General features: G+C 42.3%; 1 protein-coding gene across 10 annotated transcripts in view; it reads left to right on the top strand.

Moving 5' to 3' along the window:
- The first annotated feature begins 665 nt into the window (after positions 1-665).
- RNF19A (ring finger protein 19A, RBR E3 ubiquitin protein ligase) overlaps positions 666-25,587 on the top strand; it is a 53,338-nt gene continuing 28,416 nt past the window's right edge. For 3 of the 10 annotated variants that reach the window (XR_013988744.1, XM_081014015.1, XM_081014007.1), the window contains exons 1-4: positions 676-806; positions 1,392-1,476; positions 4,649-4,798; positions 18,950-19,730. Coding sequence is in view for 9 of the 10 variants with exons in the window: in XM_081014015.1 (XP_080870141.1) it covers positions 19,135-19,730 (596 nt within the window). In the remaining variant the exon portion in view is untranslated. Of the gene's footprint in view, positions 807-933; positions 1,216-1,391; positions 1,477-4,648; positions 4,799-18,949; positions 19,731-25,587 lie in introns of those variants that run through there. The other 7 variants (XM_081014010.1, XM_081014012.1, XM_081014008.1 and 4 more) reach the window with 7 other exon arrangements.

Below are 25,587 nucleotides of genomic sequence, written 5' to 3' on the forward strand. Positions count from 1 at the left end.
AACATGTTTAGGAGAGCACTCCCCCCTCCCCATGTTTTTAAAAGTGCACTAATTTTCAGCTGACATAATGCCGGAGGCAATAAATAAAGCCTAAATAAAGAACAGGTATTACTATGTAAATAACTAAAAATAATTGGGGGGCACCTACCGTCAAGGCTAAAAGACTGTGATAGGAGTGGGTTCCAGTGCCAAAAAAAGGGGGTGGGTGGGCCACACGCCGCAATAAACCCTCTTGTAGAGCAATCCTACTCAGAAGTAAACCCCACTGAATTCAATGGAGCTTACTCGCAGATACGTGGAGGAGCTTGCAGCCCTAGTCCTTGAGACTCCGGGTGTGCGAGCGTCAGGTGAGCTTAATCCCCTGGCAGAAGAGCGCGGCTGCTACCTCTCAGGTGTCGGCGAGGTAAAGAAACTGGGAGCAGCTTCCGCCCTCCAAGGCGCGGGGATAAAAATGCCGCCTCCTCCTGCCCCTTTCTCCCCCCACATCCACGAGACTTCCCTCCTCCCCCGCGGGACGGACACCGGGTTCAACCGCTCGGCGGCCCCGCCTCGTCTGTGATCTCAGCAGGGGGAGAAAGAGAGGCGGAAAGAAGCCTCCTCCCGGCTGGGCAAAGCCCAACCCGAGCCCTGCCTGGGGCCTGGTAGCTTCGCTTCGCCTTGCGCCTCCCCCGCCCGTCCGCCCGCCCGCCTCCCTCACACGCTCCGCTTTCTTTTTCCTCCTCACAGGCACTTCCTGCGCGGGGCCGGGCCGGGCCCAGTCGGGTGGAGACTGCTGCTGCTGCTGCCGCCTCGGCGGAGTTAAAAAGGTATTGGGGAAGGCAAGGGACAGGCGGGCGTCCGTTGACGTTCCGAGGGCCTCTGCCGTGAGGGCTCGAGGTGTCGGCAGTTGGTCGCGGGGGGGGGGGGCGGAGGGGTCCCCGAAGAAGCCGCCCGTCAGGGAGACGGGCGGGCGGGAGTGGCTCCCCGAGCGAACTGGCGCCTCAAGGTGGGGGGGGGAGGCTTCCACTGAGGGGTCCCTCCCAGGCCGCCGCTCACGGGCGCTCAGAGGGGATTAGTCGGCGGCGGCCGTTGCTGCTGCTGCTGCTGCTGCTCCTCGCATTGCTGGAGGGTGAAGTCATCGTGGCCATTGTCTCCCCTCAGCTCCCCGGCTGGGCCGCCAGAGGGGGGAGGCCAGCAACCAGCCGTGGGGCCCGCCTTGTTCTCCGAAGCCGCCGGGTAAATTCTCTTTCCCACCCCGCCCCGGGGGGGGGCAATACTGGACAGACTTTGAAACCCTCATCCACTCCGCGGGGCAAAGTCCGAGGAGAAACTCGGGGTGGGGTGAGGGGGGTGGAAACTCCATATTCGATCGCTTCCACACCCCAATAAGTTTTTTTTCTTTTTTTTCTGAGGGAAGGACTTTGGAAAAACGCCCTCTCCTTTCTCTCATACAGCTTCGGAGCGTCTCTATTTGCACTTCCTTCTTGTAAAGCAAAGGTACATTCTCCGCCTTGGGGTGGGGTGGGGGGTGGAATCTGAAAAAAATAGTAATTTTTATTAAAGACCCCTTTAAGAAGTTGTGACATGGAACCGTTTTCTGTCAGAAATGGGGCTTTCTGTAAAACCGAAAGCGTTAGAAAGACCCACTAACACACGCACAGCCGAAACTACGAGGAAGTTCACTCCCAGGGGAGGGGGAAATTTTCCACATCCACTCCAAATTGGGGCGAGACTAGCTAACTTTTGTCCTATAAAGGCTGCAGTGGTGCTGCTGCTGCTGCTGCTGCTGCTGCTGCTGCTACTTTCCTTTCCCTTTCCCCTCGGATTACAATTTATTGGGAATGTGGATATTCCGTCGTCCTCCCCTACCCTGCCTTTTGGGGAGGTTGAATAAGCTGGGTAGCCTTAAATGTAATCTCTTTAAAGAAGCTTGTGTTCAAAGGGCAGTCTGATATATTTAAATACTTTATTGAACTGTACAGTATTTCTCAGTGGAGGAGTATTGAATTTAAAAAATGAAAAAGGCAACTACAATGCAACTCACCCTGTAGGTGGTCACTGGCATTTCACTACTTATGCCTGGAACTCCTGTGAGGCTGACTTGGGTGATACCAGTGTCTGAAGAGTTTTTAATGAATAACAGCACAGCTTAGTAGCTTGCAGAAGTGGGATCCTTTTTATACAGGTGGACATGGGAGCTTTAACATTAAGCCCTGAGAGCTACATAGGCATCAGAAGTACATCTAAAAAGCTTAGGTCTAATGAAAGGAGAGCTGTTGCTGATCAAATGAACTGCACCAAGAGTTCAATATGAAGTAATGTGGAATTTCCCCATAGTATTTCACCAGCAACCACAACTATACTGCCTGAGGGATCTTTTTGCTAGTTTCTTGGTTTGAAACCAAAACTTCAGAGTGTGCTTTCAGTGCCCAGATTGGAATGCTGCTGATTGTAAAAGTGTGGGGGAGGACTGACAATAGTATAACTTCTACCACAATCCACCTTTATTTCCACTTGGTGGACACAGAATTTGCTAATGTAAAACATTTTTGTAGGCACTGGTTGGTCACATCAGTGCAGTTAAAGTCACTGAGAGTTGCACAAAGGTCAGAGGGTGCTTGTGGAGGGGACTGTGGAATTGTAGGACTAAATGTGCTAATCATACATAGCCCCAGAACCTTATTGAAGTTCTGTTAGTCTCTCTTTAAAATAAAAACTGTTGTTTTTAAAAAGTGCAAGTAGAAGGACTGGTATTTGAGTTCTTACTTTTACCCGCTATAGTGGGTAAAAGTTTAGTGCTTTAGTGTTCATGATAAGCAGATTCTGACTAAACAGATTAACTGTCTTAATTAACATGTTAAAGATGGAATAGTGAATGAGAACACTTCATTCAGTCACTATTTCAGTGAATTTGTCCAAACTAACAGGCTTAGTTTAGAAGTCCAGCTTTAGTCTTATGAATTTGAAATTGATTAAAATGAATGATCATAGGCACTGGCATTTGAAGGGGAAGGGATATAGCTCAGTAGTAGAGCACCTGATTTGCATATAGAAGGCCCCAGGTTCAATTCCTGCATCTCCAGGTAGGGTTAGGGGAGACCTCTGCCTAAAATGCAGAAGAGCTGCAGCCAGTCAGTGTGGATAATAGAGCTAGATAGACCAAAGTTTGACATAATAAAAGGCGGCTCAGTATTGTCTACACCCTGAGGTTTTAGGCAGCAGTTTTAATAGCTCTGCCTGGAGATGCTAGTGATTGAACCTGGGGCCTGCTGCATGCAAATAAGATGCTCGACCACTGAGCTATAACTTTTCTCTTTTAATTACTAGGTTGAAAACTGAGAGATCGGTCTATGATCACTGGTCATCAGTTCAAATTCATAAAAGTAAAGTTAGAATTCTGAACTAAGCCTGTTAAGATAGATTTACTTAAACAGTGAAAGAGCAAAGTGTTCTCATTAGCTATTACTATACTCCTCGAATTATTTTTTGCATCACTATTGTCTGCTTGCATTTCTTTTGTCAAAGTTCATGTTCCCTTTTGTTCTCCTCATTTGAAGGGGGCTTCCATTTTATGAAGAAAGTCTTCTTGCCTCTTAAGAGCTTCCTTGACTCTGCTCATTAATTATGGTGACATCCCTTTGGCCTTGATGGTGACTTTCCTTGTTTGCCGTACCACATACGTTCTAGCTACTTGTAGCTTGAATAACCCTAGGTGCTCTGGAAAGATGTGATGGTCTTCACTTTTCCTTTCAACTTCCTTTTTACCAATCCTCTTTTTTTAAGAAGTTTCCTCTTTTGAAGTCAGGTGTGACTGTTGGATTTTTTTGGCAATTGTCAACTTACATATATATAGAATTTGAAAGCACCGTGTAGTTGCTGTGGCCAGTTGGTTTGGCAACACATATTGCATCAAGTCTTGAGCACTACGTAAAAGTCCAGGCTTGTTGCCCCTCTGGTTCATTCGATGACCAACTATTTTAGGTACAGTCATTTTTTTACAATGGAGTGTGTCTCCAGGGGTAAAGTCAAACTTCTGGACAATCACCACACCTGCTACGGCTGCAGAGACTGGTAACTTAAAACTGCTGCCTCACACGTTGTTTTTGCTGCACTAGTGACCTCTACAGGGCCCCCTCTCAGCATTGTGGCTGTGTCACATGCTGACAGCTTCTGGGAGCCACAAAGGTACTACTCTTCTGCTGACACCCCATACACCCCACATTACACCTATACACAGACATTTAGGGATCTAGAAATTCTACCTCTTTGTCATAAGTGGAACATGCATGTATCCAGTCTTTAGAAGGGTAATTGAAGTTTCCTGTTACTACAGCAAGGTCGTCTTTTAGGGACGTTCTTGATTTATTAGCCACCTGAAGATCATTGTGGGCATATTGGTCAGGGTTATCACAGTACTTCCCCAGTATTGAATCACACTTTCAGCCTTGGTATTGCTACCCATATTGGTTCTGTGAAGGTGGCTACCCTTTTTGGGAATATCTAGCTTGGTCTCCTTGATGTATAAAATTACACCATCTCCAGTCCACATTTCCCTTCCTTCCTATGGAATTTGCATCTACTGCTTGAGACATTTTTTGTGTATTGTTAGAGGGGATTCCTTCTATTGTTCATGGCTTAATGCTGCTTTCTCCTTTTGTTTGTATTTCAGCTCTTAAGTTCCACTTTCACTTAGTTGGCAAAAGATATGATGGACTAATTCAACAGATGACAGCATTACAAGATTGAGCATGATCTTTAAGGTTCCCTGGCTTAATATGTACATCTGACTGGCATATGGAGGTTGATTTCCTCCAAGAAGGTAATGACTCTTGAGTTGCATTGTATATAGCACTCCATTTTTCCATAAATTAATAAATATTTTATTTTCTGTATTGAAAACACATAAACTGTGTTAAATAAATGCCAAGCTTTGCAGCTGTATCTTGACATGTATCATCCTTTTGAGATACAATTCCTATTTAAGATATGATTCCTAAGCTTACCTGCATTTTGTTCTTTTTCTAGCTGTTCTGCTTTCTTTCACTTTTAACTTCTCAAGACCAAAAACCACTTATGTCTTTATAGCTCAGTTTTTGCACAGCATTAATGCAATAAACATAATTCCTTAAATTGCATAAGTTGCAAGATAAATATGTAAGCTGCTACCTTTTCAAGACTTTTGCTAAATCTGTCATTAGGCAATCTGACCTGGCATAGAATTATTTTAGGACCTACAAATGGAACATTCTTAACATGAAGCAAAACCATGTGGCATATATCACCAAAAGGAAATATTGTATGGATATAGAAGTCTCTCCCATCCAGTATTCTGTGTCCTTACTTAAGGCAGTGTCAGATTCTGCTGTAGAAGGCGGAAAGTCCTGTGCACATAGGTGAAAGAAAACAAAACTGAACTCACTCTTACCCTTGTGTAGCCACAACCCTGGAAATGTAAGATGCTTGCAAATCAGACTGATCTTTAATAAAAATATTTAAATACACAATTCTGTCTTCTAAGTGACTTAGTAGGGGCAATAGTAACACCTTTTCATATGGTGGATTTATTTGCTTCCTTGTGTTTGTATAACTTCCTTCCCTGGAGAAAAGATACTGTCCTGAGGAGATCCTCAGCAAAAAGACTGGATGACTTCCTTTAGGAATTGGGAAATGGCAGCAGAGCCTAGGAGTTGCCAATCAGAAGGTCGGCAGTTCGAATCCCCGTGGCAGGGTGAGCTCCTGTTGCTTGGTCCCTGCTCCTGCCAACCTAGCAGTTTGAAAGCACGTCAAAGTGCAAGTAGATAAATAGGTACTGCTCTGGCGTGAAGGTAAACGGCGTTTCCGTGTGCTGCTCTGGTTCGCCGCATGACCAGAAGCTGTACGCCGGCTCCCTCGGCCAATAAAGCGAGATGAGCACCGCAACCCCAGAGTCGGCCACAACTGGACCTAATGGTTAGGGGTCCCTTTACCTTTACCTGTTAATCATATTTAACTTTCGTGTACATTTCCATAGGGAAAATTCCTAGATAGCAGCTTATTTTATCTACATAGCATAGAGCTATTCTACCAAATTCTTCCTACCTTAACACAACTTAAGCTTGCCTTTTTAAAAACTGTCATTATTATGGCCACCTTGCTCCTGTTCCATCCCTTCAGTAATTGTACATTTTGAGGATGTGCCCTGGAGGCTGCTTTGGAGAGAAAAGGGGTTGCTTTTCTGAAAGACACTGCACAGTAAAAGCTACATGTCACAGAAATGTGCAATATTTTGAGTTGAATGCATCCAGTTTAGATGATATAAATTCCTACCTCCATTTTATCACAACAATAGAAGTACAGTAACGTCATTTATTTTACACTAGAAAAAACTGAGGCATTCAGATATTTAAAAATTACTCTAGCCAACAGACAAAATTGTCTAGAATTTTTAAAAATAAACTTATTTTGGATCAAGTTCACCTTTTTGTTTCAAGAACAAAGCAGTGTTAGAAACAGATATGAAAGCTAGGGGCTAAATGGCACCTTAAACCTAAGTTATGGGTGCAACAATGGAATGTCTAAGCACACTTTTTTAATAACAAGAATATGAAGCTGAAAATGAATAAACTGCAGCTTAAATATTATGTCATTTTTCACATGGTCTGGACTCTGGTCCTTCCCCTGCCCTGCCCCCCTGATATTCTTTAGAGGGTCTCCAGTCTTCAGAGAGTAGCTGGCAGTGGGGAGGCAGAAAAAGGTCCTCCTTTCCTTCCACTCTGCAGTTTTAATCTATGCTTTTTAGCATATCAGTAATTATCTTAGCTTATTAAAAAAATGTTTCTTGCATCCAGTCATATTATTCAGTTTTGCTTTAACAATTATCACTACTCTCACAGTAAAAATGGCTTTGTGTTTCATTGTTCATGCTCTTGAGAGTCACTGCACTTTAAGTGAAATATTTTGCCTTTCCCTAACCCCGTAAGGATGCTTCAGTTGTTTAGTTTTATTATGCTTGTATTTACATATGAACTGCTATTATTGAGGGAAGTCTCTGGAATGGTGTTATTCTCTTTTTATAGACACTGAAGGCTGTAATCCTATACACTTACCTGGGAGTAACTTGGTGGGACTTAAATTTCGAGTAGACATGTATAGGGTTGTCATGCAAACTTGCTTGGCTAATTGTTATCCATAAGGACTCATTGGCAAGTCCTTAATGTCATAGAGGTTATTTTTTCCAGATGTTGTACAAAGACCTTGGCATTCATGTGGAAGTTCCCTAATGACCCTGTAATGAATTGTAAAATTACATGTATGCTTCTAATGGCCATGTGTGTAGTACTGTTTCTGTACCATCTTATCTTGGAATATAATGTGCTTATGTGGGGGCAGGGGGATCATTTGGGGAAGGAAGAAGCAACTTTGGGTGGAAGCTCTACATAAATGAAATGTTGCATGGAGGACACTGCACATTCTGGGGAAAGGGTGGATTGGTTTTTAAATCAAGTTTTCCATTTTGAAATTGTAACATTTCCTGAACAAACATCTGGTTAGCCTGTGTTCTTGATATGGCATTTTATTTAATTTTTGGAGCCTCTAGAGAACATGTTGGGCAGTCAAACAAATATGGCAAGTTACTAAATATGGTTGCTATAGCAATTAAAATATATAGAGCTTTTATACAACCTAGGAACATAACCCAAACCTTCAGTCATGTAGTTTGCGCACACTGCAGAATTATATTTGCTTAGAGGCAGGCAGATTTTGGTTTGGCTGTCTTTGTGCAGGAATATTAGGCAAGATTATTTAGTTAGATTGGGCCCAGAACTTTTTCATAAGCCATATCAGTTACTGTACAAACTGCCATTACTTCATGAGTTGGGAAGTAAATGTTCATTCTTTCTGGTTAGTAGAATCAAACAACAAATTGCAGAGATCAGCTAGTTGAAGGACCTAAAATAAGAATACAGTTGTTCAATGGATTATTCTAGAAATATATGGATGGTATCTCCTGGATCCCAGCACCTGTTACTATTTGCTGGTCAGTGGGTCCTATATGAAGCCCACAGTAATACCATACAAAAATTTGGCTCATTTATGCATGTGCTAGTGTGGTTCTGTCAATTGTTGATTTAAATATTTACCCATGATGCCGTATGTTCAAAGGTTTTGGAAATGGGAGTTCCAAACTTGAATCTCCAAGGGCTTACTGAGTCTAAATATTAAGCAAATTTTAGATTTTCATCAATATCTCTTTTCACTTGAGGTTTTTAACACATTTAGTATCAGTGTGTTTATATTATCAAAACCCAGAAAGTCCCCTAAAGCCTCTAGGAAAATCATGAATAAAATATTTAACTGTAAGAAGCATATATCCTTACAATAATTGATACTGTGTTGCTGTTGACCTGCAAAAAAATTGCAAAAAGTTTTTTAGGGCACTTTAGTCCAAAAAATTTCAAATGCCTTGAATAGACTGGGATCTGACTTGGCATAGTTGGATTATTTAGACGTTTAGTTTTACTATCCCATCCCATTTCCAGAAATGGGCTGGAGATATGGGTATGCAGGCATGCACAAGGGTAGGCAAGCTGTGATTCCTAGGAACCTAAAATATTAAACTGCATGTTTGAAACTGCAACTTTACTGTTATTGTATCAGTTCATTATGTTAAAACAATTTTATGGGAAAAATGTACTTTTAGAAAAGGAACATTTTTAAAATGGAAAAATATAGTGGTAGAAAACTTCCTGCGGAAAATTTTTCACCCCATATTACTACATGTTGGTCATAGGTGCCAAGGCATTTTGGGCTTCAGAATTGCATGTGTCTTTTGCTTTGCTCTAATCCCCCCATAGGCCATTTAACCCTTCTGAAGGGTTTGAGCCTTTAGCCATTAAATTTACTCCATTTATCAGCTGCTTGATAACAAACTTTCTCTTGGGTGTTGTATATATTTGAAACATTCAGTTCAAAATTTAAAACCACTCAATAGCAACACAAATACACCATAAAACACAACTGTCATATCAAATCAGAAGTTAACACAACTTCATCAGCAATCATAACATAGAGAGCCATAAGAGTAATATTTCTAGAACAGGGGTAGGGAACCTCAGGCTCAGGAGTCAAATGCAGCCCCCTAGCCTCTGTTTGTTTGCACTTGGGAATCTCCCCAGGCCACACCTTTTACTATCCCTACTTAATACCCGCAAGTGGTTCCCTCTCAAGGTGGACAATAGCGAAGGGCATAAGTTGTGTGTAGAAACTAGCCTACTGTACAGAGGTAAAATTTACACTTGTTGTCCACCCGCATTCACCTCTGGCCCCATCCACCAGTGGCATGTAGGCACTGGAAAGTTGCCTAGAACAGTGCTGCCCTTAAGCTGAAAAAGGTTCCCCACCCCTATCAAGGAGCATCTGTGTTATCTAGGAGGTTACCTTCTATGCAGGTTGTGTAGCTACTTTGGGGGCTTTTGGTGAACTGGAAGTCTTTGGAATAAATGAATGATGTTTTGTATCATTTGGTCTAGTATTCTTAGGAAATCTATGTATTTATAGCTTCCTTGGCTCTGTCTCCTGCCATGTTGCCAACATCCATGGAGCTGATGCACCCATTGACTGCCTCAATGGTAGTCACTTTATAATGTCAATAGTGCATTGTAATTACTAGTGTTATACATGTGAGGATTTAAGTAGGTACTAAAATAGTGTTGAAAGTTCAGCGATCACACATAACCCAATATACACTTCTTAAAAGATTAAAGGAATTTGTATGAGCTGGTGGATGACATTCCCTTCCTATTCCTTAGGACTTTCCAGAGTGGCACCAATTGTTTCCAGATAAACTGGAATCCACTTATTTAAAAAGATTTAACTTCACAGCAAAAATATAAAAAAGGAAATGTATATCTTCCAGTAATAGAAATTGAACTGTAGCAAACTTTTATTCACTTTGGGCAAACTAGTATTGGCTACTTCTTCCTTATCTTTTCCATATTAGCAACTAGATATTTTTAGTTGTTAGCTTAGCAGCATATATTTGACTCTAGAAGTAATTCTGTTCTACTGACTTGCTTATATTCTTTCGCATGTTCAACACTTGAAGATGAAATTTATAGCACTTCCCATAATAAAGTCATTTCTTTTCATGGCTGAATCACATGCTTTCCAATGCATGTGTTTTAACTTTAACAGTTGTTTTTGTAGTCTGAACCATTTCCTGTTATTCAGCTATTACACTGCCAAAAGCAGAAACCAGCTATTTTTCAGCCATTTTTAAATATATTACAAGTAGTTATGAAGGTCTATTGATTGTGGGGAAAATTTCTGTACCTTTTTTGTTTTCCAATTTTCAAATTCTAAAAGCACTGGAGCTATAAACCTACCACTCTGAAAATGGTGAGATGAGTGCAAGTAAGGAGGCCTGATCTTTGTTCATCCTTAAGTATTCATTTAACTCCTGGGCTATGATTTCTCCCTTATCGGTTCTGCAGCAGTGTGTCTCAAATTTTAGATGCTTTCTTCTAGAAGTTATTCATACGTGAATAGTTGCATAGTTTTGTGTACATAGTCACAGGCAACTACAGGCTATCTCTGGATTCAGGCATTAGTCGTGTACGACATTAGAAGAGAACAGGATATTACTCACCTGCTTCAAAAGTCATGCACCAGAAAATATATAAGAACAAAGTAGCAGTTTAAAATATCCTGGTAGATAATTATCTCTTTGTATTGTGATCCCATTTCATGTTTCAGACGGTCCTTTTTCTCAGAGAGCCTTAGCACAATTGTTTGGCTTTAGTAATAAATAAATACTTACAAAGCATCTTATAATGTTTTATGGTAGATTATTTCTATTTTAATCCAATACTGTTTTCTGATAGTGTTAACAGATTTGTTTTGTGCTCTGGAGATTTAAATGGATTATGGATGGTCAAAAGACCACTGCCACAACTCCCAGACATCTCTTTACCTTGGCCCTTGACAACCTCTCTCTGAATTGTAATTCGTTATTTTAAAATATTGTATCTTTAAATTATTGCAACCAACCCTAGAACCTCATGTTGAAGGGTGAGTAAGAAATCTAACAATTTGCATCAAACTTTAAAGAAGACTATTAAATAAGGCACATTAAATATAATTTCATATCATGTCAGCTGTAATGTTCAAATACAAATGGCAGAAATGGTTAACCAGTTTCTATATCTTGTACTACATAAGCAGATGCATAGCCAGCAATGGGACACAACTACCCATGACTTCCTCACTCTATTTACTAATTGGATACTTTTAAAAATGATTGGACTTAGTCTATGGAGAGGTAACTTTTTTCAGTCTCACGGCCACATTCAAGATTGGTCAGTCCTCTGTGAACAGCATGCCAGCAGTCATAATGGTCAAAGTGGCCATCAAACATACGGTGTGTGCATACTGCACACAAATGTACACATACAGTGCACATATCTTATACACACAAACACACTCACCACAAACACATGCTGGGACAAGCCATGCTCATTCTCCTCATAGCACTGGGTTGAGAACAGAGGTTTAAAGCTGGATTTGGAGGTTAAGCCCCTCCTTTGAGCCCAGCCCTGCTATGGAGTAAGTTCCTCATCACAGCACTAAGCTAGCTGGGAGAGGTTTATGTCTTCACAGGCCCCATAACTGTAATGGCTGAATTCTTTCCCTCCCCTGCTGTGTGAGATTTCCTCCACCAGACATTCCTGGGAGTGCCTTTGCACCCACTGTTAACTCGCCTAGGATGAGGAAACAATCTCAGTTAACTTGTGTGGCACGGGTGGGTGAAAAATCCCCCTGGCCTAGTGCCCTAATGCGGAGTAAAATGAGGGTTTGTGCACCATTTAAAATGGCTTTGTGTGCCTGACGTGGTTGTTACCCCTGATTTAGTTGAATTGCTGAAGAGGTTTCCTGTTTAGTCCTTTAAAACAAGCCTGAATCAACGACTCAGGAATATATATTTTTAAATCAACAGTCAAGCTAACTCTTCTAGAAATTACACATATATGCACTTTGTTAGCTACCCTAATTTATGGAAAGCTGAGGTGGAAATGTTTAAAATGGTTTCTAATTATACAAAATAATTTCTCCTGGAAAGTTCTTTTGCTCTTTTTCAGCATAAGGTAAAGGTAAAGGGATCCCTGACCATTAGGTCCAGTCATGACCGACTTTGGGGTTGCGGCGCTCATCTCGCTTTATTGGCCGAGGGAGCCGGCATACAGCTTCCGGGTCATGCGGCCAATATGACTAAGCTGCTTCTGGCGAACCAGAGCAGCGCATGGAAACGCCGTTTACCTTCCTGCCGGAGCAGTACCTATATATCTACTTGCACTTTGACATGCTTTTGAACTGCTAGGTTGGCAGGAGCTGGGACCGAGCAACGGGAGCTCTCCCCGCCACAAGGATTTGAACCGCCAACCTTCTGATCGGCAAGTCCTAGGCTCTGTGGTTTAACCCACAGCGCCACCTGCGTCCCTTTAAACCACTTAGGTATGCTGGAAAACAGGGACGCGGGTGGCGCTGTGGGTTAAACCACAGAGCCTAGGACTTGCCGGTCAGAAGGTCAGCAGTTCGAATCCCTGCAACGGGGTGAGCTCCCGTTGCTCGGTCCCAGCTCCTGCCAACCTAGCAGTTCGAAAGCACGTCAAAGTGCAAGTAGACAAATAGATAGCGCTCCGGTGGGAAGGTAAATGGCGTTTCCGTGCGCTGCCCTGGTTCGCCAGAAGCACCTTAGTCATGCTGGCCGCATGACCTGGAAGCTGTACGCCTGCTCCCTCGACCAATAAAGCGAGATGAGCGCTGCAATCCCAGAGTCGGTCACGACTGGACCTAATGGTCAGGGGTCCCTTTACATTTAAGTGGTTTAAAGCTTGCAATGAAGATGTATGATAACCAGTTTTTACCTATAGTGTTGTAGGTTCTTATATATAATTCCCCAGGAAAATAGGAAATCCAAAACAGGACATGCTGCAATTGTGGAAAAACCAGTTCTTCACACACAACTTCATTTAGATGCTTTCTCCTCTTCTTTGCCTTTTTTTTTAACAACAAAAGCCTTAAGTTAAAGTTTTATTTATGATCTATCCACTGAAAAAGGGCACTTTATCCCTTTCTTTTTATGAGACTGCATTTAATTTTATTGTTTTAAAAATATGTATGCTTGCTAGCTATTTTCCCTCTCTATTGAGATAGTTATATGAAATGCAAGCAGTTCGAAGACAAGATTGCTAATATGGCCTACATTTTACCCGTTTACTGGAAGTAATTTCTCAATAACGCATATTTTCTTGGTAAGACTTGCTGTATCTTTCAAACATGAACAATTGGCAGGTTCTTCCAAAACCTTAAAAGCTGTTAGGCACTCGCATCTTTTTGGAAATTGACGAGATTTAAGAGGACTGACTCTTCTGTTGACTCAACATCTTTCACTTTGAAATACAGTAAATATGATCTTTGCACCAAGCATGACTCCAAGGACAGCATGGGTACAGACCCATCAAGGGAGACTATGCAAGGGCAGGGGAGTAACAATGTGCTTGCCACAATGCAGGGTGATAGTTGCTCAGCAAATGGTAGTTATCCAGGGGATGCACCAACACCAGCATTATGTGTTTGACAAACAAAATTAATTGTAACTGTAGAAGACTACATTAACTGTGTGTGAGAGAGAATATATTATTACAAAATGAATGGAAGAAATTGTAGGCTCCTGAGAATTGGGCAATTCACTGGCTCTGTCTCCTGCAGGGTTAGCAAAAACAAACTTTCTTTACGCAAGCAGTATGTTGCAGCTTTATTCAGCTCACATTATTCAGCAGGAGAGACCCCCCAAAATAAATTAATTGTAGCTATTGATTGTATACTACCTACAGTAGTAATGACCAGAGGTGTATGAATTACCAGACAACAGTGGCAGTGTTCACATCAATCAGTGTTTGGTCATACATGGAATCCTAATGAAAGTGCTTGACAACGTTTGAAATCCTGTGCTCATTCTTTAATACATCATAAGTTAACACACACATTGTTTTTTGTGTTCTCTGAGTTTATGGCTTCTCAGTTAAAACCTATAAAAATACTGTTCAGGGTAAAGATTAAATTCAGCAAACATAGTATAGAAAATATAAGCTAAGGGTGTGGTGATTTCAGTATTGACTTCCAAATATGTAGTAACTTTTATGGTGACCTTCTGAAGATTGTTCAAAATTTTCCATGTTGAAAACCTGTTTTCATTCAGCCATTTTCTAGTGCTGCTTAGTTTACATTTAAATTTTTTTCAACAAATCAGCTAGAATGGGATATCTACTATTTAGCTCAGTTAAATATCAACAAGGCGTTCTTCTATCTTTCCCCATCCTTGGGTTTAAAATGTATATTTCACAGACCTGTAGAGTGCAAATTAGGTGGGGCTGTTTTGTCAGTTTCTCTTCCCCTTTCTGTGCTAAATTTCTTTTCTGTATGAAGTTGGATAATGCCTTTTGTCTCCTGTACTCTTGTATTCCCTGATGCTTAAATTGATTTGGAGTCCTAGTTTCCTGCCTGGAATATGCAGATGCTGAAACTAGCAAGGTTAAAAGTTTCAGTTAAGTTCCACCCCACCCCCAAAAATCCTACATTCCTTTGAGGCTCTGTAGCAGTTTGTCTGCAATTTGGAAGTCTTAATCCACTGTGGAGGGGCTCCTTTGTATATAAATTTCATCCACTTCAGCCAAAAGGGGGGATTATGGCCATTTTATAGATTCCACATTATAGTGAATGGGAAAACACAGAACTTCATTTCATTCAGAGTGGCTCAGGAGCTGAACTACAGAACAAAGTATGACTCAAAAAAAAATCAGACTACAGATGCAGAGATGCTGATATATAGGGCAAATTTGAAGCCCTTGCACACACCCTAATATCTACTGCTGCCCCTGCCTTTTCCGGGCCTTTTGACCCTCTGTAAACACTATTTTTGTGCCCCCCCCAATCTGTACCCAGGTGCCCACATGTCTATTTTAAGAGATCATTTCATGCATCAGCCCAAGTGGACTTCAGATTGTAAAAGCTTTTGTTACACTGTACTAAAATTTGCTACTCTTTATGGTGCCCTGGCTCTTAATGTTTTTATTGTTCATGCCAGTGTTATAGTTGGGCAGCATTTAAAAGCTTCTAGGTTTGGGAGCTGTGGCCTATTTCTGCAGAATATATGATGGCGGGCGGGGGGGAGATTCATATTTCACATCATGGAAATAGGTGCAAATTAAATTTTAATATGTGCTAGTTCATACTATGTTGTATGCAGTAATAAATAAAAGTGAACCTATTGGAATTGCTAACAACAACAACAACAACGGCTAGTTGATGATGCATAAATAGTGGAACTTTCCCTGCTAAGTGCCTTGAAGGATTGTTAATCACAGTTCATGTAAATCATGTTTCATATTTGCATGCATTGTAAAACATTTATTTCATTTTTGCTGAAGCATTAAAAGTGAAAGCAAATGCTGTATTTATTCATTTCATGTATTTAGCCACATTTATTCATTTCATCTCCATTACTAGATATGGGGGTGGACAGTTAGATGGAATAACTTGGGAAAGGAAATATCGATACTTAAGAGGGGCTTCTTTTTTTAAAAAATACGTTCCAGGCCTGTGCCCTATTAAAGTAATTTACAACACCCCTGTTCAACTGTGTTTACAGAAAGAAAAAATAAATGTCAGACTTTAAATGTACAGCCAGCTAATTAAAAGTTTTAAATATATGCTTCTGCTGTAAGTAAAGTATGTTTCTGTATCAGCTGGCAATGAGCTCTCGGTGAGCAAGTGTGAAGTTGCCGAATAATTAGTGATGGCTGGCAAATGAACTAGTCTAACAGCAACTTCTCAGCTCCTTTGTAGCTGTTGCCTAAGGAATATATAGCACATTGGTGAACCATAAAATGATTTTGAGAGAGAGAATTTGGGCAAAGTCCCAATTTAGATTTCTCTGGGCCTTTCCCACTACAGCACTTTTATTTGGAAAATGCCACTACCAGATCATTTGTTAATGACAGCTGATCTCTTAATAAGAAACTCAATTTTCTTCAGATTTTAAACATTACTTTCCAATGATTTAACAGAATTTAAAAATGTTAATATGTATGACAACACATCATGTGGGTTTGAGTACAGTCGTTCTGGTATTACCAGCCCACTTCAACTGCTTGAAGAATTTCTTTCTATTACCATGTATTCCTCAGATATACAAAGGTAACTTGGGTTGTTGCTATGGCAGCTGTTAGCCTTGAGAATAAAAATGTGGGAACTGCGTTTGTCCAAGGCTTAAATTCTCCTTTTTAACTAACAATAACAAATTTGTATCATTGTGCACAAAGTCAATCAAGCTAAAGAGATAATCAAAACAACAAACGAAACCCCATCCTCTAAATTTATGGTATTTAATTTTGCAATACAGTCATACCTCGGGTTAAATATGCTTCGGGATGAAAATATTTTCAGGTTGCGCTCCGCAGTGACCCGGAAGTAACGGAGCGCATTACTTCCGGGTTTCACCGCTCGCACATGCGCAGACGCTCAAAATGACGTCACGCGCATGTGCGGAAGTGGCGACCCGCGCATGCGGGTTGCGTTCGCTTCAGGATGCGAATGGGGCTCTGGAACGGATCCCATTCGCATCCAGAGGTACCACTGTATTTTTATGCTGAACTGCTAGACCTTAGTCACTTTAGTTACAGGAGTGTTTCTTTCCTAGCATGTCCCCCTTTTCCTTCAACTGCCTAAACCAGAGCTTTCCAAACTTTACATGTTGGTGACACACTTTTTAGACATGCATCATTTTGCGACACAGTAATTTAGTTTTACTAGCAAACTGAAGGTTAAACTAACCCCTTTCCAGGCTTGGGAGGAGCGTGGGGAACATTCATACTATACACCTAACATTGCAGCCAACACACTAACATGTCACAACACATAGTTTGGAAAGCTGTGCCCTAAACTGAATCTTCTGTTGCATTCCAACTGTCAGTATGCTCTCAGAAGTCCATTGCTTAGTCCTACATCAGGAAAGAAGCCTTATCATCATTCATTGCAGGGGGTTGGACTAGCTGACCCTTGGGGTCCCTTCCAACTCTTAAGATTCTATGATCTTGATGTTCTATTATGGTCACAGCCAGTGCTATTTTTTGGAAAAAGAGGTGCTGGAACTCACCATGAACGCCTCTTTTGCTCTTTCAATGGCAACTGTGTTTACCTGAGAAGTGCCAGAACTGAGTTCTGGTGAGTCCTGACTCAAAAAAGCCCTGGTCATAGCTTTTGTAAACAAATGCCTCCATTCTTTCCTAATAACCAGCATTTTGTCTTCTGATTCCAGTTCAGTTATGTGAGTGCTGTTGCTTATGTGGCCAAAACGGTAATGTTTAAGAGGGAAGTATTGGAAAATATGAAGCTGTGTGTCTCTTGCTTTTTGGATTGCAAGTTTTTATTTGATAGAGTTATATACCATTTTATATCAAGAAAGTGTCTTAAGGGGGATTACAAAAGTAACAAATATATTTATAAACAATGAAACTGAAGAACTACAATACAAAATAAAATAATAACTCCCCCCCCCAAAGCAAAACCTAGTAGTACTTTTTTTGGAAACAATTTCACTCTTATTACCAAGGGACACGTTTACTCATAATAAGCAAAACTCATTTCTATTTTAAATGTATTCTCAATTTCCCTTCTACATAAATACAAATAATGTACTACCACCTACCCATCCGTATCACTCGTCCCATTTCACTTCCACAACTCACACACATCCATCATTAAAAATACATTATCCACTCCGTTACTCCAATATCTCCCTCTCATTCGCCACATTGCTGTGACCAATCATTCTACTGTTTCCACTAAAAATGTATGCAGAATCACCAGGAGTTAACTATTCACTGTCAGAACTGTAAACTATCAAAAGAAATGCATAGCAATCTGGCTCTCACCCATTTTATTTCTCACCCAAGGATAGGTGAAACTGCACACACCCTTCCCTGGTACTCCTTCCTCTCACCAAAGAATAACCTCAGACATTTTCTACCCACATCACAGACACACCACAGAAAATAGAAACCCAACCAGCAGGAGGGCACCCTTGTTACAACCCCGAATGCACAGGCCAAAGAGGAGAGTTCCCTTTCTGTGTCTCCCTATCTGGGGTGCCCTGCCAGTGACACCTATTGCAGCTTGCCTGTGCTGGTTTTGTAACTGGATGTCCATTATTAGCTACAGCTAGTTATACTCACTTTCTCCATGGTCCTGCCTGAACAAGACGACACTCAGGGTCAGTTGGGCTATATAACGGGGGAGTATCGTTGTTCATATCTTTCTCCTTTGCTCTTTATCAGCTTTATCAATAACCGTGTCTCCCTTGTAAGAGTTCAATAAAATACTGGATTTAAATGCATCTATAACTTGGGAGGATTGTCAGTGTGATTAACAATCATTTTCCAGTTCTCCTCCCCCCCTTTTGTGCACTTCTACCACCTGTATAGGATATTGCCTTTTGGCATATTCAGCATTTGCGTCCCTTTGTCTTACATCCCCCCCATCTCAAAGCATATTAAGCTGCTACGATAATAAAAGGATTCTAGCTTGCCATGAAGTTATCATGTTGCTTTTTTTCCTTAGTTCTTAAATAATGCATCAATTTCACCAGAATGGAAAACTCCCAAGCAATTCTCCTTGTTAGATTATTTCTTTTTGTTGTATACATCTTATATAGTATAATCATTAAACTGTAACAAAAAAAAAGGTCCACCCCTTGATTATATCAACTTGCTAATTGACAGAAGTGCACAGGTGGCTGAAGCAAACAAGGTGGAGGTTTAGTTGATGAGGTAGCTGTAATAGGAGTTAGCAGAGTAATACAAGTCCTCTGAAAATAACAAAGAACCTGAATATATGTGATGCTAATCTGTCTCTTGTCTTTCCCTTTCATTTGTAGAATTGCTGTGAAGAGTTTCCTGGAATTATATGTCGTGAAGAATTTTGTATGTGAAGAAGACAGACCCGACCATGTATAACATGACTTAGCCCCCTCCCCAACATGACCTCTAAGTTTGCTGCTTCTCAATAGGCATTTTTTCCTTAAAGTCATCAGTGTTGTACACATGCTTTGATCCATTTCTGATGAATGTTTTAGCCATGAGTTTACATCGGCAAATGGGATCTGATAGAGACTTGCAATCTTCTGCCTCCTCTGTAAGCTTGCCTTCAATTAAAAAGGCACCAAAGAAAAGAAGGATTTCACTGGGGTCTCTCTTTCGAAGAAAAAGGGATACAAAACGCAAGTCCAGAGATATAAACGGAGGTGTGGATGGCATTGCAAGTATTGAAAGCATACATTCGGAAATGTGTATGGACAAGAACTCTATTTTCTCTGCCTATATGTCTTCTGACAATGGAACAACCATCATCAGCAAACAGAGCGGAGACTTCATGGAGTGTCCCTTGTGCCTTTTGCGACACTCCAAGGAGAGGTTTCCGGAAATAATGACTTGTCACCATAGATCTTGTGTGGATTGCTTACGTCAGTATCTCCGGATAGAAATCTCTGAGAGCAGAGTTAATATCAGCTGTCCAGAGTGCTCTGAGCGATTCAATCCCCATGATATTCGATTGATATTAAATGATGACATATTGATGGAAAAATATGAAGAATTTATGCTTAGAAGATGGCTTGTGGCAGACCCTGATTGTAGGTGGTGTCCTGCTCCTGATTGTGGGTAAGTTGTTATCTCCACCCTCCTTCCTACCCATTCTAATGAAGCGCATGGATCTTGTCGTCATCCTGAAATATATTATTCAGCTCATTAAATTGCTCTAATTGTCTACTAATTTGTAACTATTTTAACATTTGAAGTTTTGTGCCTCGCTCATATTGCTCAGGTTGTGCTAAGTAGTCCTTATTGTTTCATGGCATAGATGAAACAAAGTAAAAGAACAGACAGGCAGATTCATTCTGGAAAACTCTGTTATTTCACACTGTAGAGTGTTTAAAGGAGTGACTTTAGTTCTTTAAAATAAAATAGAAATATTTTAATACACTTTGAAAAGAAACCTAGCAGTTTCTTGAGTGTAAATTGTGAAAGTTTTTATAAAATAAAGAAGTTAACTTTGTAGTTACACATCCTGGCATTGGCAGTTTTAATGCCAGAAACCCCAAATATTGGCTGCCAGTACAAATTCAGTATAAGAGAGCATAAACCCGTTTGTTGTTGCTGCTGCTTGATGCCAGCATACTTTTTCCTAAGCAGCAAATGTTTTAATATTCAAGGAAACACATTTGATTGTCATCATTAAGCCAGAACAAGTGTACCCTTTGTCATATTCTTCCCTTTCCAAGCCCACTACTTGGGAGGAGCAAGAGGGTACTTTTCATTCTAATCACTGTTTTGCTTGGTAAAGCTCCTCTCACCACTCTCCCCGCCTTCGGTTGCCTTGTTCGGTTCCCAGCTCTGGGTTCTCAAAACTTCAAGCAATCTCCTAACTGCTGTTATTCTGCTGCTACCATGTAAACACCTATCACTTACTTATTTTGTCATAGCTGTGATAGCTTGGCCAAATATGAAATATGATTGGAACAAACAAAATTTCATTAGTATAGTAAAAGCTGAATATAACAGGTTTTTATGGGATTTGCTTTAATAACGGTGTTCATTTATTTTATATTTTAACATGTGCTTATACCTCTATTCCTAACTGTATCCTCCAACCTACTCTACCCCTTACTCCTCAGCACCCACACCAACTACTCTCACTTCCTCCAAAACCCAACTGTCACTCCCCAGACACATACCTATTCTGTCATAAGCTACCCAACATTCCATCCCTCTTTCACTCCCCCCTGAACTTGCCTTATCTTAAATCATACAAACCTTCCTACACAAAATTTACACAACAGTATGTCAACCAACACAAATTAGGTACAATGACAAATACCACAACCTCCTCTGATGATTTTTAGATGATTTTAATCCTTAGCAAAACAATAACTTCAGCTTAAAGGTAAACGTAAAGGGACCCCTGACTGTTAAGTCCAGTCGCGGACAACTCTGGGGTTGCGGCGCTCATCTCGCTTACTAGCCGAGGGAGCCGGTGTTTGTCCACAGACAACTTCCTGGTCGTGTGGCCAGCATGACTAAGCCGCTTCAGGCAAACCAAAGCAGCACACAGAAACGCCGTTTACCTTCCCGCCGGAGCGGTACCTATTTATTTACTTGCACTTTGACATGCTTTCGAAGTACTAGGTTGGCAGGAGCAGGGACTGAACAACAGGAGCTCACCCCGTCGCAGGGATTTGAACTGCCAACCATCTGATCGGCGAGCCCTAGGCTCTGTGGTTTAGACCAATTTATGCATTTGTGTTTATCGTATACATGGCATTAGTATCCATGAAGTCATTAAGCCAAGCACTTTTTACATTAAAAGTATATACTTATTCTGTGACCTGAAGTGCTGCATTATCATGTTAGCATGCAGATTGTGTGTAGCTAGGAACAGGTGGCTGGTGAGAAAAAGTATAGTGATGTTGTAAATAAAATAGCATGGAAAATGAGCTGGTAGTAGGGAAGTAATTGGTTTTCCATGGAGAATAACAGATGAGTATGTTTTTTCACTTCTGCATATGTTGGATAGTAATTACTAAATATCTATTGATTGACTGAATAACTAAATTTTTTTTCAGTTCTTCAGTAGTTCAAATGACAGTAATTGCATGTTCTCCAGTATTGGCTTTGAATCAAATTTGAATTGTGGCCCTATTTAGAAAGAAACATTGCAGAAGCATGGTTTGCTTTTCTTGCTTAGCATCTAGACCAAAAGTATGGAGCATAAAATTCTTTTAATTTGAAATGTTGCCAGTTTTCTGGACAACGTAGCTATTTTGAATGTCCTCCTCTGCCCCACTACAGCATTTATGAACTTGGAAACGTATAGATTCCAAACCATGTGTTGGAACATGTTCCAAGAGAAGACTACACATCTTCAAGAAAATACTAAAATTATAGGAGGCTAGATTTTGGTTAAACAGTAAGAGGAACTCCTTGAAAATAGAATTGATTGACCATGGAACCAGTTACCTGATTATTTAATCAGTACAATACAATAGGTTTTTGTTCACCACCCCTTTCCTTGATTCACAATGCTATGGATTTATTTGAGTGACTTTTCATTTTAAATGATTTTTTGTTGATTGTACCTTTTCTTTTATTTTTTAATCTACTGAGTCCTGTGTAATGTTCAGATTCAGTTTTGTGTCCTAGGTTGGGGCTTCAATCTTACATACACTTTTCTGGTAGGTAGCTTCATTGAACACACTTGGATTTACTTTTCAGTGACCTTGCATATAGATTCCTTTGTTAGAGATGATTCATGTGTTACAAGAGTGGTGAGGGAGCTGCTTTTGCATGGCTGGATTGCATGTCACTCTGGTCAAGCCTGTAATTAAAGGGCTCTGCATCATTATTGTTGTTATTATTAAGCCACTTCCTGTGAAACATCTCAAAGCTATTTCACAATACAATAAAAACATATATAAAACATTTGCACATCTAAGAACAATTACATATCCAATACAGATTGGGATAAAAATACCCACTTTCCTTCTTGAAAGAGGAATGCCGAAAAGACAATACATGCATTAAAAACAAAAACTGCCCAGTCTAAAAATATTTTAAGATATAAAGCAAGATATTAGATGACAAATAAAACAATAATATAAAGCAGGGATGGGGAACATTTTGCATCCTGAGGGCCACTATACGGTGACCTTCTGAGGGAAGCATGTACCGTATTTTTCGCTCTATAGGACGCACTTTTTCCCCTCCAAAAATGAAGGGGAAATGTGTGTGCGTCCTATGGAGCGAATGCAGGCTTTCCCGGGCTTCCTGCAGCTCCGCGCCACCCTCCTGATCCTGGCGCGAAGCCGCGCGGGGCTCCGGAGGGTAGCACAGAGCTACCTGCGCTCCAGGGCTTCTTGCAGCTCCGCGCCACCCTCCAGACCCCCGCGCGGGGCTCCGGAGGGTGGCGGGGAGCTGCCTGCGCTCCAGGGCTTCTTGCAGCTCCGCGCCACCCTCCGGATCCCGGCGCGAAGCCGCACGGGGCTCCGGAGGGTGGCGCGGAGCTGCCTGCGCTCCAGGGCTTCCTGCAGCTCCGCGCCACCCTCCGGATCCCGGCGCGAAGCCGCGCGGGGCTCTGGAGGGTGGCGCGGAGCTGCCTGCGCTCCAGGGCTTCTTGCAGCTCCGCGCCACCCTCCCGATCCCGGCGTGAAGCCGTGCGGGGCTCCGGAGGGTGGCGCGGAGCTGCCTGCGCTCCAGGGCTTCCTGCAGCTCCGCGCCACCCTCCGGATCCCGGCGTGAAGCCGCACGGGGCTCCGGAGGGTGGCGCGGAGCTGCCTGCGCTCCAGGGCTTCCTGCAGCTCCGCGCCACCCTCCCGATCCTGGCGCGAAGCCGCGCGGGGCTCCAGAGAGTAGCGCAGAGCTGCCTGCATTCCGAAGCCTGGTGCGCACTGAAGAGCGCGCCCGGGCTTCGCGCACCTCTCCACAAGCCTGGGGAGACCGGCTCGGTTCCCTAGGCTTGCGGATAGCAGGCTGTTCTGGGGGCTGGGGTCGGGGGAAGCTCGGGCTTCCCCCGCGCCTGCCCCGTGCCTGGGGAGGGAATTTTTTTTTTCTTTATTTCCCTCCCCCCCAAAAAATTAGGTACCTTGAACGCACCTTGTTTTAGAGGGAGAGAACAAGAAAATTTTTTTCCCCCTGTTCTCCCCCTCCTATGATCCAGTGCGTCCTATGGTCCGGTGCGTCCAATGGAGCAAAAAATACGGTAAATGGTGGGCCAGAGACAAAACATGGATGTGGCTATGGATGACTCTTACTTCTTTGAGCTCAGCTACATTCCAACCACACAAAAACCAGCCAGGCAAAAGGTATCAAGGTAGGCATAGAGTAGGGCTGGTGTAGTCTGGGGAGGAGGCATGAGCTGGGCTTAGTCCCAAGTGTCAGTTAGAAATGCTCGGAGGCCTGCATTTAGCTACTGGACCTGAGGTTCCCCCCTGATATAAACAGTCTGCATCCAGAAGTGTGCTGATTTGTAATATACAGTACACCAGTTCTCTTTTGTTGACTAGCAAGTTCTGTGAGTGGCCTGCTTCATATGTCATGCTAAGCCAAACCATGGCTTGGCACAATTGCACAGGCTCCCAGAGCAAAGATCAGAGAACTTTGCTCCTTCCCATTGTTGTTGTGCTGTGCTGTTGCTTAGTATGTTGAATCTGGGAATGACACAGACCTCTCCCACTAGCCCTTGGGACTCTCCCTAGGCTATGCCACCTCTCCAAGTTAAAGTTTTCATCAGCCCTGCTCTGCATCCTTCTTGATTGCTGTTGCCTGGCTGGAGGATGGGGTATGTGTGTGTGCCTGTGGAATCCTGAAGTATTTGTGTAGCTGCAATGTAGCCTATAGTACAAAAGTGTCACTGTCCCTCCTCCTCTCTCTTCTTCTCCCCGTCCCCCTCCCCCATATATCTTTAAACAGCCTGAGGCTTGATGCTTCTAGATACTGAGGATTAGTTTCGAAGCATGTGAGAAGACTGAAATGCAGACGCCTAATGTTTTATACCTCTGTTCTCTGATTCTGCCAGCAAAGCCCCTATTTCTACACAAAAGGGCAGAATCTCTGTTGGTCTATTGAACATGCCTTCCCTTCTACAAATGGCATTATTGCATTACTATTATTGATTAGAGAATGTTCATGGGGAAAAGCTGGGATTAACAGCTTAATTTCAGAGTCAAACCTCTTGTGTATTATGGGGACTTCCGGGTTGGCGCCATCGCCGAATGGCGGACTCCCTCCGAGCTCCGGAGGGAGCCTGCTCGGCAGGGGCTGGGTCCTACCGCACCGGCGATGCGGGGACCCTTAAAAACCACGGCCACGGAGGCCGTGGACATGGAGACTCGGCTGGCACCGCTAGCGCCCTCCCGACTCGTGAAGGAGCCTTTTTAAAGGCTACGGATCGGGTGCCGGGGAGAAGCGTGGTGCTTTGAGTCCTCTGCTATCCCTGCCGAGCGCAGCCGCATGCCATCCGGCGGAGAGCGCTGACTTCTTCTATTGAAAATTCGGACTTCTTAACAACAACCCGTGAGTAATTTGGAAACCGGGTTCAAAAGGAGAAAAAAAAAATTTTTTTTTTTCGGATTGGACACGAGCGGGGGGGGGATCCAAAAAGGAAGTCAGTCCCCCTCCCTACTGTAAACCTTCCAAAACAAGGACGGGGAAACCAAGGTCCAAAAAGATTTGTATTGCTGATAAAAACTAAGAATTCCACGATGGGGAACTACAAGAACTGTGCTGGAGGAAGAATTGAGGGAGAAGGGAAACGTGACCCCCCCCCTGGGAACCGGGGTGATTGAAGAGAGAGCCTGGTGAAAAGAGTCGGAGATTTTGACAGCTGTCAAAGTAGCTGTCAAAGTCGGAAAGCAGAGAGGATTTTATTATGAGAACTTTGCTGGTTAAATTTGTTACAATTTGCTATAACCCGTTAAAACTTGGATACAAAATGGCGAACACGTGGATAACAATCGGACTTTTG

Source organism: Podarcis pityusensis (genome assembly GCF_964106645.2).
Source record: "Podarcis pityusensis genome assembly, chromosome: 7".
In the NCBI taxonomy this organism is placed as follows: domain Eukaryota; kingdom Metazoa; phylum Chordata; class Lepidosauria; order Squamata; family Lacertidae; genus Podarcis; species Podarcis pityusensis.